This window comes from Anomaloglossus baeobatrachus, chromosome 1 (assembly GCF_048569485.1).
Source record: "Anomaloglossus baeobatrachus isolate aAnoBae1 chromosome 1, aAnoBae1.hap1, whole genome shotgun sequence".
NCBI lineage: Eukaryota > Metazoa > Chordata > Amphibia > Anura > Aromobatidae > Anomaloglossus > Anomaloglossus baeobatrachus.
The window spans coordinates 143155694-143172290 of NC_134353.1; the positions used below are offsets into that span (position 1 = coordinate 143155694).

The 16597-nt window shown below is 47.7% G+C and overlaps 1 protein-coding gene across 1 annotated transcript in view; it reads right to left on the minus strand.

Moving 5' to 3' along the window:
• Positions 1-3821: 3821 nt before the first annotated feature.
• FRG1 (FSHD region gene 1) overlaps positions 3822-16597 on the minus strand; it is a 35639-nt gene continuing 22863 nt past the window's right edge. The window contains exons 8-10 of the mRNA XM_075334459.1: positions 14617-14708; positions 12375-12485; positions 3822-3973 (exon numbers count right to left, since the gene is read on the minus strand). Of these exons, the coding sequence (XP_075190574.1) occupies positions 3937-3973; positions 12375-12485; positions 14617-14708 (240 nt within the window). The 3' untranslated portion in view covers positions 3822-3936. The remainder of the gene's footprint in view (positions 3974-12374; positions 12486-14616; positions 14709-16597) is intronic.

Sequence of the window (16597 nt, forward strand, 5' to 3'; positions counted from 1 at the left end):
GAGATTGCTCAAGGTTTTTTCTGTGTGTGTAGCACGCATGGTGTTGAAGCTTTGGGTGTCTGACCACGGTCAGTCACTGTGGCATCAAATTGTGGTTATCCTTCAGTGCTTTTTTTTCACAATGCTTGGCTTTACCTATGGACGTTAGAGAAAAGGGAGTACCCCCTATTACAATAAGTGTTGGATTCACTAAATACAGATGATCCATGAACAGCAAGCTGTGTATAATATCTCTTTGCTGTCTCAAGAGTTAAGGCTGCTTTACATGGTACGACAGATTGTGCGATTTCACAATCGATCGTACCCGCCCCCGTCCTTTTTGCGTCGCTGCCCGTGTCGCACCAAGTCAGTAACCCCCGTCAGACATACTTACCTCTCGTGCGACCTCGCTGTGGGCGGCGAACGGGCACTTCCTGGAGTGGGAGGGACGTTCGGCGTCACAGCGACATCACACGGCCGCCGGCCAATGGAAGCAGAGGGGCGGAGATGAGTGGGACGTAAACATCCCGCCAACCTCCTTCCTTCACATAGCCGGCGGCGGCCGCATGACGCAGGTGAGCTGCTGTTCATCGGTCCCGGGGTGTCACACGGAGCGACGTGTGCTACCCCGGAAACGATGAACAACTAAATTAAACGATATTATGGAACCTAGCGAGCAGTACACGACTCACGATTTGTGAGCGATACTGCGTCGCTAGGAGGTGTCACACAGGCCGGCATCGTCAGCGATGCCGGATGTGCGTCACAAAAACCGTGACCCCGACGATCTATCGCACGATAGATTGTCTGGTGTAAAGCAGCCTTAATATTCGCTAAAAGGTGCTTTACACGCTGCGACATCGCTAACGATATATCGTGGGGGTCAAATCGCTAGTGACGCACATCCGGCGCCGTTAGAGACATCGCAGTGTGTGACACCAAGGAGCGACAATCAACGATCGCAAAAACATCAAAAATCATTGATCGTTGACACGTCGCTCCTTTTCATAATATCGATGGTGGTGCATGCCGCTGGTTGTTCGCTGTTCCTGCGGCGTCGCACATCACTATGTGTGACGCCGCAGGAATGACGAACATCTCCTTACCTGCGTCCACCGGCAATGAGGAAGGAAGGAGGTGGGCGGGATGTTCCGGCCGCTCATCTCCGCCCCTCCTCTGCTATTGGGCGGCCGCTTAGTGACGCCGCAGTGACGTCGCTATGACGCCGAACGCACCTCCCCGTTGAAGGAGGGATTGTTCGGCGGTCACAGCGACGTTGCTGAAAAGGTATGTGCATGTGACGCTGCCGTAGTGATAATGTTCGCTACGGCAGCGATCACCAAATGTCGCACGACGACGGGGGCGGGTGCTATCACACACGACATCACTAGCGATGTCGCAGCGTGTAAAGCACCCTTTAGATTTATTTCCATAAAAGAATGGTACCCCGGTTCAAGTAAGTGTATCTCATCTATTCTTTGTTTGGTTCTGGTATCCTGGTACCGTCATACAGCAGCAGTTTATCCACAGGTGTGGAATTTTAAATTGTATGTTTGCACTTTATTGTGGGTCATTTACACATTATTTATTGTGGGTCATTTACCCATTAACGATATTATTAAAAGTGAAGTTTTAATTTTCACCTTGGTGCTTTATTATATAATCATGGGGGATCTCAGTGTGAATAAAAGTTGGAAAATCCCTTCAAGTGACGCTTTTCATTTGTAATTCATGGTGAGAAATTCAACTATTTCAATTACCCACTTGGTACATTTTCACGCACAGTTACATCAAGGGAAGAATGGGGGGAAGCAACATTATTAGCTGCCGTCCTTTAATGGTCCAGTTGTCTTTGCCAACTTTATGTGGCAGGTAGAGGTAGGAGAGGCCGCTACTCATGAACCAGAGCTGGCTGAACTCAGAGACAGTCTATAGTGAAAATTTTAGGCCATGATCATATCTTAAAGTCAAACTTTAGAATACCCTGTCTGACAACTAACATTGTTTTCTTATTATACAGTATATTGCTGCCTATAGTGGGTAAGGAAACTAAGGAAAGTATTCAAACCCCTTTAAATTTTTCACTCTGTTTCATTACAGCCATTTGGTAAATTCAAAAAAGTTCATTTTTTTCTCAGTAATGTACACTCTGCACCTGATCTGGACAAAAAAATACTGAAATGTATACATTTTTTAATCAAGAACAACCTGAAATATGACATGGTCATAAGTATTCAGACCCTTTGCTCAGTATTGAGTAGAATCTACCTTATGAGCTAGTACAGCCATGAATCTTCTTGGGAATGATGCAAAAAGTTTTTCACACCTGAATTTGGGGATCCTCTGCCATTCTTCCTTGCAAATCCTCTCCAGTTCCATCAGGTTGGATGGTGAACAGACATTTTTAGGTCTCTTCAGAGACGCTCAATTGGTTTTAGGTCAGGGCTCTGGCTGGGACAGTCAAGAATGGTCACAGAGTTGTTCTGAAGCCACTCCTTTGTTATTTTAGCTGTGTGCTTAGGGTCATTGTCTTGTTGGAAGGTGAACCTTTAGCCAAGTCTGAGGTCCAGAGCACTCTGGAAGAGGTTTTCTTCCAGGATATCTCTGTACTTGGCATTCATATTTCCTTCAATTGAAACCAGTCGTCCTGTCCCTGCAGTTGAAAAACACCCCCATAGCATGATGCTGCCACACCAGCATTTTTCACTGTTGGGATTGTATTGGGCAGGTGATGAGCAGTGGCTGGTTTTCTCCACACATACCGCTTAGAATTATCACCAAAAACTTTTATCTTTGTCTCATCAGACCAGAGAATCTCATTTCTCATAGTTTGGGAGTCCTTGTGTTTTTTTGCAAACTCTATGAGGGCTGTCATATGTCTTGCAGTGAGGAGAGGCTTCCGTCGGGCCACTCTGCCATAAAGGCCCAACTGGTGGAGCACTGCAGTGATAGTTGACTTTGTGGAACTTTCTCCCATCTCCCTACTGTATCTTTGGAGTTCATCCGCAGTGATCTTGGGGGTTCTTCTTTACCTCTCTCACCAAGGCTCTTCTCCCACCATTAATAAGTTCGGCTGGATGGCCAGGTCAAGTAAGAGTTCTGGTGGTCCCAAATTCTTCCATTTAAGGATTAAGGGGGCCACTGTGCTCTTAGGAACTTTGAATACTGTAGAAATTATTTTGTAACCTTGGCCAGATCTGTGCCTTGCTACAATTCTGTCTTTGACCTCATGATTCTTATTTTTTCTGACATGCACTGTAAGCTGTTATATAGACAGATGTGTGCCTTTCCAAATCAAGTCCTATCAGCTTAATTACACACAGCTGGACTCCAATGAAGGAGCAGAACCATCTCAAGAAGGATCACAAGGAAATGAACAGCATGTCACTTAAATATGAGTGTCTGAGCAAAGAGTGAATACTTATGACCATGGGATATTTCAGTTTTTCTTGTTTAATTTGCAAAAATGTCAACATTTCTGTTTTTTTTTCTGTCAAGATGGGGTGCAGATTGTACATTGAGAAAAAAAAATGAACTTTTTTGAATTTACCAAATGGCTGCAATGAAACAAAGAGTGAAAAATTTAAAGGGGTCTGAATACTTTCCGTACCCACTGTAAATAACTAATTCAATAAGTAATGAACCTATAGCTTAATGGTAAGACATCGGCGTCACACAGTTTTGGTTTGTAGGGGGTCAGAGGATGGGAGCTAGACTTTGATATATGATCATGTTCTAAAATGGACACTGTAGCAGTCAGCCCGCTTACCAGTGAGTATACATCCGGTGGTGAGGTGTCTGTCCTGTTCCACAATGTACCACAGACAATGTCTGGGGGATTTTTTTTTTATAAAATCTTTAATGTACTATACAGACACTGTCAAAAAACAACACTGAAAAAAAAAAAGAAAAACGGATTCTTCCCATCCACAGCATTAACAGGATAAACACTGGTCATCACTTGCAGTATCTGTCTGCTTTTAATTTTGATCTCCTGTAAGAACAAAATAAATAAATAAATAAATAATGTATAAGATGCTGAAAAAACACAAGCATTATATATTGTAATTAGCTGCGCTTGGTATTTCAAATGCATTGTATTCTTATACGGACATTAGTCGGTATGTCTCTGTGGTACTATTCTAGCCATAGTCACCGCCTGCCATGCGGTCACTACAGATGTAATATCAAGCAGAATCTGGAACATATTTCTTTGGCTGCATTCATCCACCTTATGCCAGAAGAAGGGAATTTTGTTTACTTACCGTAAATTCCTTTTCTTCTAGCTCCTATTGGGAGACCCAGACAATTGGGTGTATAGCTTCTGCCTCCGGAGGCCACACAAAGTATTACACTTAAAAGTGTAAACCCCTCCCCTCTGCCTATACACCCCCCCCGTGCATCACGGGCTCCTCAGTTTTGGTGCAAAAGCAGGAAGGAGGAAACTTATAAATTGGTCTAAGGTAAATTCAATCCGAAGGATGTTCGGAGAACTGAAAACCATGAACCAAAAGAACAATTCAACATGAACAACATGTGTACACAAAAGAACAACAGCCCGAAGGGAACAGGGGCGGGTGCTGGGTCTCCCAATAGGAGCTAGAAGAAAAGGAATTTACGGTAAGTAAACAAAATTCCCTTCTTCTTTGTCGCTCCATTGGGAGACCCAGACAATTGGGACGTCCAAAAGCAGTCCCTGGGTGGGTAAAAGAATACCTCGGTAATAGAGCCGTAAAACGGCCCCTTCCTACAGGTGGGCAACCGCCGCCTGAAGGACTCGCCTACCCAGGCTGGCATCTGCCGAAGCGTAGGTATGCACCTGATAGTGTTTCGTGAAAGTGTGCAGACTCGACCAGGTAGCCGCCTGACACACCTGCTGAGCCGTAGCCTGGTGCCGCAATGCCCAGGACGCACCCACGGCTCTGGTAGAATGGGCTTTCAGCCCTGAAGGAACCGGAAGCCCAGAAGAACGGTAGGCTTCAAGAATTGGTTCCTTGATCCACCGCGCCAAGGTTGACTTGGAAGCCTGCGACCCTTTACGCTGGCCAGCGACAAGGACAAAGAGCGCATCCGAGCGGCGCAGGGGCGCCGTACGAGAAATGTAGAGTCTAAGTGCTCTCACAAGATCTAACAAGTGCAAATCCTTTTCACATTGGTGCACTGGATGAGGGCAAAAAGAAGGTAAGGAGATATCCTGATTGAGATGAAAAGGGGATACCACCTTAGGGAGAAATTCCGGAACCGGACGCAGAACCACCTTGTCCTGGTGAAACACCAGGAAGGGGGCTTTGCATGACAGTGCAGCTAGCTCAGACACTCTCCGAAGTGATGTGACTGCCACTAGGAAGAGCACCTTCTGCGAAAGGCGTGAAAGAGAAATATCTCTCATTGGCTCGAAAGGTGGTTTCTGAAGAGCCGTTAGCACCCTGTTCAGATCCCAGGGTTCTAGCGGACGCTTGTAAGGAGGGACTATGTGGCAAACCCCCTGCAGGAATGTGCGTACCTGCGGAAGCCTGGCTAGACGCTTTTGAAAAAACACAGAGAGCGCCGAGACTTGTCCCTTAAGAGAGCCGAGAGACAAACCCTTTTCCATTCCAGATTGAAGGAAGGACAGAAAAGTGGGCAAGGCAAATGGCCAGGGAGTAAAACCCTGATCAGAGCACCAGGATAAGAAGATCCTCCACGTCCTGTGGTAGATCTTGGCGGACGTTGGTTTCCTGGCCTGTCTCATAGTGGCAATGACCTCTTGAGATAACCCTGAAGACGCTAGGATCCAGGACTCAATGGCCACACAGTCAGGTTGAGGGCCGCAGAATTCAGATGGAAAAATGGCCCTTGAGACAGTAAGTCTGGACGGTCTGGTAGTGCCCACGGTTGACCCACCGTGAGATGCCACAGATCCGGGTACCACGACCTCCTCGGCCAGTCTGGGGCGATGAGGATGGCGCGGCGGCAGTCGGACCTGATCTTGCGTAATACTCTGGGCAGCAGTGCCAGAGGAGGAAATACATAAGGCAGCCGAAACTGCGACCAATCCTGAACTAATGCGTCTGCCGCCAGAGCTCTGTGATCTTGGGACCGTGCCATGAATGCCGGGACCTTGTTGTTGTGCCGGGACGCCATTAGGTCGACGTCCGGCTTCCCCCAGCGGCAACAGATCTCTTGAAACACGTCCGGGTGAAGAGACCATTCCCCTGCGTCCATGCCCTGGCGACTGAGAAAGTCTGCTTCCCAGTTTTCTACGCCCGGGATGTGAACTGCGGAGATGGAGGAGGCTGTGGCTTCCACCCACAGCAGAATCCGCCGAACTTCCTGGAAGGCTTGCCGACTGCGTGTGCCGCCTTGGTGGTTGATGTATGCCACCGCCGTGGCGTTGTCCGACTGAATTCGGATCTGCCTGCCTTCCAGCCACGGCTGGAACGCCTTTAGGGCTAGATACACTGCCCTTATCTCCAGAACATTGATCTGAAGGGAGGACTCTGGCTGAGTCCAGGTACCCTGAGCCCTGTGGTGGAGGAAGACCGCTCCCCACCCTGACAGACTCGCGTCCGTCGTGACCACAGCCCAGGATGGGGGCAGGAATGATTTCCCCTTCGACAAAGAAGTGGGAAGAAGCCACCACTGAAGGGAGGCCTTGGCTGCCCGAGAAAGGGAGACGTTCCTGTCGAGGGACGTCGACTTCCTGTCCCATTTGCGGAGAATGTCCCATTGAAGTGGACGCAGATGAAACTGCGCAAATGGAACTGCCTCCATTGCTGCCACCATCTTCCCTAGGAAGTGCATGAGGCGCCTCAAGGGGTGCGACTGGGCTCGAAGGAGAGATTGCACCCCTGTCCGTAGTGAACGCTGTTTGTCCAGCGGAAGTTTCACTATCGCTGAGAGAGTATGGAACTCCATCCCGAGATATGTCAGCGATTGGGTCGGTGTCAATTTTGACTTTGGGAAATTGATGATCCACCCGAATCTCTGGAGAGTCTCCAGAGCAATGTTCAGGCTGTGTTGGCATGCCACCCGAGAGGGGGCCTTGACAAAGAGATCGTCTAAGTAAGGGATCACCGAGTGTCCCTGAGAGTGTAGGACTGCTACCACTGTTGCCATGACCTTGGTGAAGACCCGTGGGGCTGTCGCCAGGCCGAAAGGCAGTGCCACGAACTGAAGGTGTTCGTCCCCGATGGCGAAACGCAGGAAGCGCTGATGCTCTGGTGCAATCGGCACGTGGAGATAAGCATCCCTGATGTCGATTGATGCTAGGAAGTCTCCTTGGGACATCGAGGCGATGACGGAGCGGAGAGATTCCATCCGGAACCGCCTGGTTTTCACGTGTCTGTTGAGCAGTTTGAGGTCCAGAACGGGACGGAAAGATCCGTCCTTTTTTGGCACTACAAACAAGTTGGAGTAAAAACCGTGACCCCATTGCTGAAGGGGAACAGGGATCACCACTCCTTCTGCCTTCAGAGTGCTCACCGCCTAAAGAAGAGCATCGGCTCGCTCGGGGGGCGGAGATGTCCTGAAGAAACGAGTCGGAGGACGAGAGCGGAACTCTATCCTGTAACCGTGAGACAGAATGTCTCTCACCCATCGGTCTTGGACATGTGGCAACCAGGCGTCGCAAAAGCGGGAGAGCCTGCCACCGACCGAGGATGCGGTTTGGGGAGGCCGAAAGTCATGAGGAGGCCGCTTTGGGAGCGGTTCCTCCGGCGGTCTTTTTAGGACGTGACTTAGACCGCCATGAATCAGAGTTCCTCTGACCCTTCTGTGGCCTGTTGGACGAGGAGAATTGAGACCTGGCTGAGGGCCGAAAGGACCGAAACCTCGATTGTACCTTCCGTTGTTGAGGTCTGTTTGGTTTGGACTGGGGTAAGGACGAGTCCTTTCCCTTGGATTGTTTAATGATTTCATCCAATTGCTCGCCAAACAGGCGGTCGCCAGAAAATGGCAAACCGGTTAAGAACTTTTTGGAAGCAGAGTCTGCCTTCCATTCACGTAGCCACATGGCCCTGCGGACTGCCACCGAATTGGCGGATGCTACCGCCGTACGGCTCGCAGAGTCCAGGACAGCATTCATGGCGTAGGACGCAAACGCCGACGCCTGAGAGGTTAAGGACACAACCTGCGGAGTAGAGGCACGTGTGACTGCATTAATCTCAGACTGACAAGCTGAGATAGCTTGGAGTGCCCATACGGCTGCGAATGATGGAGCATAGGACGCGCCGATAGCTTCATAGATGGATTTCATCAGGAGCTCTATCTGCCTGTCAGTGGCATCCTTGAGTGATGCACCGTCTGCCACTGCAACTATGGATCTAGCCGCCAGTCTAGAGATTGGAGGATCCACCTTGGGACACTGAGCCCAACCCTTGACTACGTCAGGGGGGAAGGGATAACGTGTGTCATTAAGGCGCTTAGTAAAGCGCTTATCTGGAAAAGCTCGGTGTTTCTGGACTGTATCTCTGAAGTCGGAGTGATCAAGAAACGCACTCCGTGTACGTTTGGGAAACCTAAAATGGAATTTCTCCTGCTGAGAAGCTGACTCCTCAATCTGAGGAGTAGGAGGAGAAAGATCCAACACCTGATTGATGGACGCTAAAAGGTCGTTTACTATGGCGTCCCCTTCAGGTGTATCAAGGTTGAGAGCGGCGTCAGAATCAGAGCCCTGATCTGCCACCTCCGCTTCATCCTCCAGAGAGTCCTCATGCTGAGACTCTGAACAGTGTGATGAAGTCGAGGGAAGCTCCCGGCGAGCCCGCTTAGCCGGTCTGGGACTGCGGTCCGTGTCGGAGTCCTCACCGTGGGACCTATGAGTCGCCCCAGGAGCACTTTGCTGCGCCGACCGAGGGGGGTCTGAGGGAACTGATTCAACAGTGCCCGGGGCCTGTGTTACAGGTCTGGACTGCAAAGCTTCTAGTATCTTAGCAGACCATTTATCCATAGACTCAGAAAGTTTGTCAGCGAATACTGCAAACTCTGTCCCTGTCACCTGGACAGTGGCAGCAGGTGGTTCCACCTGGGCCGAGGGTCCCACCAGTGGCAGAGGCTCCGGCTGAGTGAGTGTCACAGGGGCCGAGCATTGCACACAATGAGGGTAGGTGGAACCTGCAGGTAGCATAGCCGCACATGAGGTACAGGTTGCAAAGTAAGCCTGTGCCTTGGCACCCTTGCTTTTTGCGGACGACATGCTGTTGTCTCCTCTTAGAGCAATCAGAGAGGGTATATAGCCAAAGCAATAGTGCGGCCGTACAGAGTAAATGTATACACAATATGGATATATATATACACACTTCGGCACCCAGGGGGGCCAGCACCTAGTAACAGGTGCGGCTTACCGACCGCCCTCAGCGGTTGTATGACCACCAGATTCCCTGCCTGGGCCTCCCAGAGCTGTGGAGCTCGTCTCTGAAGTTCTCCAGCGTCAGAAGTGCTGATAGGAATGGCTGCCAGCGTTCTGAGAGGAGGAGGGAGCCGTGGGCGTGCCTTAGAAAGTGCGGGAATCTGGTGCCCCACGGTGCTCAGTGAGGGGGGAGGAGGATACTATGTATGCTCCAGCCCTCAGCGCTGACGTCCAGTGCAGCGTCCCGCCCTTACCCCTGACTGGCAGGCCCGGGGGCGGGAATATGCGGTACTAGGCCGCAAAAGCCGGGGACTAAAGTTATAAGCGCGGCCGGCAAACAAGCGCGGTAGTCCCGGCGCACAAACACACCCAGCAGCTGCTGCAGCGTCCATTAGACAGGCGCTCTATGCGCCGTCCCCAAGGGGACACAGAGTACCTCAGAGGAGCAGGGCCTGTCCCTGACAATACCCGGTCTCCTGTCCAGCAGATTCCCCCAGGGGCTGCGGAGGGAGCACGGTCCCAGTGCCTGGTGACCGGTTAGGATCCCACTTCACCCAGAGCCCCTAAGGGATGGGGAAGGAAAACAGCATGTGGCTCCAGCCTTTGTACCCGCAATGGGTACCTCAACCTTAACACCGCCGACCAGAGTGGGGTGAGAAGGGAGCATGCCGGGGGCCCTGTTATGGGCCCTCTTTTCTTCCATCCGATATAGTCAGCAGCTGCTGCTGACTAAATTGTGGAGCTTGCGTGCATGTATGCCTCCTTCAACACAAAGCATAAAAACTGAGGAGCCCGTGATGCACGGGGGGGTGTATAGGCAGAGGGGAGGGGTTTACACTTTTAAGTGTAATACTTTGTGTGGCCTCCGGAGGCAGAAGCTATACACCCAATTGTCTGGGTCTCCCAATGGAGCGACAAAGAAATGTGCCTTTTCGGCATCTGGTGGGCCGATATCCCCTTTTTACTAAGATACATATATAAAAGCGAAGAAAAACACATTATTTTGTGTCATATAACAAAAAGACGTGTACTACCTATTTATATGGTAGCCTACTGTATACAGTTGCATATGCCAAAAGGTATACGCTGGGTATTACTCATGTAAGGTGCCGTTCGCACTTTGTCTGATTCCTCGAATAACAGGATTCAGATAGAACTTGTGTTACAGTGCAACGGAACAAACTGAGCTCAAATAAACCCCATTAACACATTATCCGGCAGGTACAAGAATGTAGCGAACCATAGACTAGAGTCCACTTGAACTGGTTTTGTCTTACCGAATGTTATGGTTCTGTCAGAGGTTCCTGATGGGATTTGCCTGGTGAAATAACCGGCAGAAGGGCAAAATGCAATGTGAATTGTCCTAAGGCTCAAACACATTGTGAACAGGCCTGTAATACTGCAGTTTGTCATTTCTCTACTTTGTGCCTGAGATTTTTATAGCCGAAAAAGCCCATTTATTAGGACATTAATCAAATTATTCCAATAATTGTTTCATCATTCGCAGAAGCATTGCAGCTAGTAAGGCAATTTCACAGGGAAACAGTAATGGACTGCATAGCGTTAAAAGGTTATTCCCACCATTTAGTTAGCCCCATCCATATCTATCTGATTGATGGGGTCCGATTCAAGAGTGGTGCTCTGGAATGACGAGGCATGCATGATCAACCAATGCTCCATTCATTGTTTTATGCTGCAACTAGCGAGCGCTGTACTCATCATCTACCACAGACAATGAATTGAGCCGACTAAGTATGCGCCCCTCCGCTCTATTCTTGTGATTATGGAGCCCTGTTCTTGTCTTTGGAACCCGAGCAATAAGCAAGTTATTTTTAATTCTATGGATAGCGAATAAACCTTTAGGAGCAAAAGAAAAAAACATTAGAACTTGGTAAAAATCAGACAGCTATGGAATGCGAGCGCACAATCACATAACCTTTAGGATGGTTCATCAATATGAGATGTGAGATCTGACACCTGGCACGACCACTCATTAACTGAAAACTGCATGGGCCAGAACTGCAATGTACGATGAGGAACATTGTTTAAAAGAAAATATTCACTACCCTAACTCATTTCATTTTTTTATTCATCAATCATGCTATCATGAGCCACTAAATGCATCCATACTCCTATTATAGTAATATAAACATTTTATCATGCAGATAGCATCACTTGGTGTCTCCCAGTAGCAGCTCTGATGTTTACATCCATCCCTTTCTCTCCCCAGGTTTACTGTGCTCTGTTACTACAAGTTCCATAATGCAATGCAGTAGCCTGTGATACAGCATTTAGCTTGCCCCTCCCTTCTCCACCCTGTGCTATTGAAGATATTAAGAGATACCAAGTGTCAGAGCAGCCAAGGGTAGGTACCAGCCCATCTGGCAATTGCCAGGTGGCCAGTACAGCCCAGTCACGGTGTTTGTTATACACATTTGGTGCTATTCAGCTCTCCACATCAGTGATTGGATTACCTAAACCATTGCTAGTGAAGTGCTGTGATCTGCATTTCAAAAGCACAGGGACTGGCCCCTCCTGTTACTGCTGAATGAAACTGTCAGCTCAGCCTGTAAGGCAGACTAATTGTGATTCACCCTAAAATGTCTTCACCCACTGTCATGACCCAACATCCTTTTATTTGGTCTGATTTCTGTGCTGGAAAAGGAAGTATCAGAGAAGGAAGAAGAGGCTGCATAACAATCCAGTACTATGTGATCCCTGTTGAGATGCGCTCATAGAAGCTATACATCCAATACAAGTGTATTACAAAAGGTATTGTTTTGAACAGCTATGATATATGGCAAAGGGGTGAAAAAGTAGTGGAAAACGCCTTTAAGTGGCCTCAACCAGTTTTCACCTAATTGGTGAGGGTTCAACAACCTGCACCCCTACCAATCTCATACTGATTTCATAGGTCATCAACCGTTAGGTCCTGGACAACCCATTAAAAAAAAAAAACAAAAAAAAACCAAACCCCCAAACAAATCAGACTGAACGCTTTCTCTATGGCGACAATATATTCAGTTTGATTGACCTTTTTCCTTCGTAGCTAACGATAGATATTTACCTATCCAGCAGCGCCTCATGGAAAGACCCATCGTTTCTGGCCTTTTTCAGATCTTTGTGGTCTTCCTTGCTGATTTTAATCTTATGGTCCTGAAAGCTTTGAAATTTTTTGCTACAAAAGAAACAGAAATTGCATAAAATTAATCTACATAATTTACAAAGTCTACAGTAAATGGTCAGGGAGACAGTCTCCTAAGTACCTCCTCCAAATGACACAAAAAAAAAAAATAACCTGAACACTAATATTCGCGTTCTGGGAAGCCATATGTTACCCTCAGTCACTGAGGGGAGTGGGAGGCGGTCCTCCCGTGTCTGACACCAGAGGGGAGGGGGGCCTCCCGTGTCCCACACCAGAGGGAAGGGGGAGGGGGCGTCCCGTGTCCCACACCAGAGGGGAGGGGGAGGGGGGCCTCCCGTGTCCCACACCAGAGGGGAGGGGGAGGGGGGGCCTCCCGTGTCCCACACCAGAGGGGAGGGGAAGGGGGGCCTCCCGTGTCCCACACCAGAGAGGAGGGGGAGGGGGGCCTCCCGTGTCCCACACCAGAGGGGAGGGGAAGGGGGGCCTCCCGTGTCCCACACCAGAGAGGAGGGGGAGGGGGGCCTCCCGTGTCCCACACCAGAGGGGAGGGGAAGGGGGGCCTCCCGTGTCCCACACCAGAGGGGAGGGGAAGGGGGGCCTCCCGTGTCTGAGAAAAGATAGAAAGCAAACACCACTTTTACTTTACAAACTTTAAAATACAGAAAAACCTGAAGATTTATTTGGGGTTAACACACATTTCTTTACTGTAAGACTAAGATTTTGAATTTGTGCCACTAATATTCACCTGACGCTCACAAATCTGAATTGCATCTTGTCTATCCCATAATAACACAGATACATGCCATCAAATATGCAAGGACATGATTTAGAGGCATAATCTTTATTTTACGGCTTCCTAGAGGATAAATTCAGCTGTAATCGTCCTGGTAATGATCATAAATAGGCAGCACATTCAGCGTGTGACATTACTGACAAGGTAATGTACTCTGGAGGTTATCTCGTCGCACAAGCTGCCATTTGTTCTGAAGGGGCTTTTACTGCACTTGACACAAGTGTTTCTTCAAGGACAGAAACTACAATCCACAGGTAAATGTGTCCAAAGGACATGAGGAGTGCGGCTGCTGGGCACCATTTTCTTACATATATGTAACTTTTTTCAGAATTTTCTCAGTGTAGTCATTATCAGAAGCAAACTGATGATCAGCAGGAATCTGATAATAAACAGATGCTCATCACCTCAATGCAACAGCCTTCAGAACAGTCCACAGATCACAGACACCACCAGGGAAATGCTAGGTGATCTATAATTGCCAAGAATGTCCGGATCAATTCTGCAATTTCATAGCATTATAAAGTCCTGTAACTTTTTATTATACCTCGTGCTTCAGATCTTCACCATCTCCAAGTTCTCCATTTGCTATCCATGGATGAAAACATTCTTGCTTACTCCTGGGGCTGAAATCCTGTACATACCTAGTCCTGTCCTGGCTGAGTGGTATAATCCACTGCTGCGTGAGTTATAGGGAACACGTCATCACACATACAGGTGCCATAGCTTTATACAGGATGGAACAGGTAAGGCTAAGGACACACATCCAGCTTTTCTCCCGTTTGTCGGATCCGGCGCACTCCCGTACACTGTGTACAGTACAGTGGCTGCACGACAAGCTCCGGTCATGTGCTGTCATGTGACCAGAGCATGTGACCAGGAAGTTGCAGCGCAGCCACTGTACTGTATACACTGTACGGGAGCGCGCTGGATCCGACATACGGGAGAAAAGCCGGATGTGTGTCCTTAGCCTAAGGATGTCACTTCTTGAACTCTCACTTGCAGCATAAAAGTTATAAAAAAAGTGGGCGCCACTAAATAGTCCAGTAGGTGGTCCTCGTCTGCTTAGAAGTCCAGCAAATCTGGCCTGATTGACAGACCAGGATAAATGTCAGCAGAATGCAATGCATGGGCTATGAGAAAATAATAATGAGGCCAGTAGATCCCCATCTCCCATGATGAGCAGGATCCCATCAAGCCAGTAGAGGCGTGGGACTGCACGAGTCCAGGCTATACACAGGACTCAACAGGTAGCGTACACCACTATGCAGCCTCCGGATAAACAGGAATGTTCTCATTCACTCACAGCAAACAGACACGAATGAGCACCAGAAACATGGAACTTGTGAAAAGCACAGGTCTCAGCTTACTCACACATAATTGAGTTCACAATGTTTAACATTGCCCCGATCTTCATCTGGTAAATCGTCTTTTCTCTTTAATTCCCTTTCTGTAGAACATCGAATCTGCAATAACGGCAGAACATGATGAGCTATAATACACAAGTGATGCCTGCATGATTAATAGTTTTACTTCTCACATAAAGGCTTGGGTTTAGGTCAGGGGCACACAAACGTTCCTAGTCCAAAGAACTGTCTGAATATCAAGTGCCACAATACAATGTAACCATTTTTGCATTTTTGTTTTTCTACCCCTTCTTTCAAGACTCTTTTTCCCCACAACATAGCCGTACGTTTTCATTGGACATTTTCTGATGCTTAATTTTATTTTTTTATCACCTTTTCTATACATTGCAATAAAACAAAACATGCTCTTTTAAAGCCCCACCACAGACATGGTTTCATCAGGGGGCCAAGATGGCAGAGACAGGGACCTTTAATACGCCTCTAGCTGTCTTTGTAAGAAACTAGCATCCCATGATCACACACACATGGAGAGCCAGCCATTTAAATGTAGATGACAGACTGACAGCAAGGTGAGTCACCATCATGATTGGGGACACCTTGTCATGGTGGGATGGCTTTTACACTTTTTTAATCAAAATAGTGTTAACTAAACATCCCAAGTTATTTACTTGTACTATTACTATTCACTTACACTTATTCCAGGCTATTTGTTCACTTTTTTTTTAACCTAGGTTTTCTCTACTAAAGATAATGTGAATATCTACACATTGCACTTATACTAACAGGTGTGCTGGCCCAATTCTTTGATTTTATAGCCGGCATCTGCCCCGTATAGATTGAGCTCACTCCTGAACACACTGTATATAACCACACGCTCTATATAACCACACGCTCTATATAATCATATGCAATATGTGCAGTGCATCTACAGCAAATGTCAGGAAGGTGTTAAAGTGGTATTCCCAGCTGAGGCGTATTTGGTCTAATGACAGTACATGCTGTAGATATCTGATAGGTAGTGGCTACTCTCCTGGGACTCCTCACCTCCCAGTGTTTGACAAGAAAGAAGATAATATATGTTATCTACAACTGCCAAAAACTAATATGGAGATAGTCATATACATGTACCTCCCCAATTTGTCTCCTGGAGCGTCCTCTGCAGTACTGAATCTGTAGATATTTGGTATATCCCATGGATAACTCATAATGTCCGAAATGGTAAAAACTACTTTAAAGAAGCAATTCTGGAAAAACGAATGTGCTGCATTGGGACTAATAAACGAATGATAGAAGGTGCAGCCGCAGAGATCCTCCCCACACCAGCGCCTGCCTGATGGTTGGGGCTGCAGGCTGCACATTATTAACTCCTGACTTGTGTCATTAAGTTTTTTGTAATCTGAAGCTATGTACTATACTTTGCCAGATGTATGAATATTATGAATTTCTCTGCAGTGAAATATTAAGCTTGCAGAGAACTAAGGAACACCCTGTGAGATTACAGATCTTAGTATTCAACCCTAGGTCATTCACTTTACAGTTGACCTTCCCCAGTTTGAGTGTATTAAACTGACTACATCATGGAATAGTGATTGCTGTTCCAAGTAAAATGTTGTTTTGTTTTTTTTTATTAATGCTCATATTTGTTGTGGACATAGTACACAGTAGAGCTAATGGCACTACCGTGTTTATCCAAAATTAAGACAGTCTTATACTTTTTTTTTTTTTCTTGGAGAAATACAGTTGGGGGTAAGTTTACCCCCCCCAAAAAACAGGCCCTTTTCCCAGGAGACTCATACTTACCAGACCCCAGACGGCTGAGTGACTCCAAAGTCCTCCCTGTGATCTCTGGCAGCCGCTGTCAGTAAGTATGCTGCACACTGCCTTCTGCTGCTGGACGGACACACACATACTCTCACACACACACTCCATCCATCCAGCGATACAGAGTGCGTCCGTTAGGTTATACATGTCAGGAGCCTGTACATTCT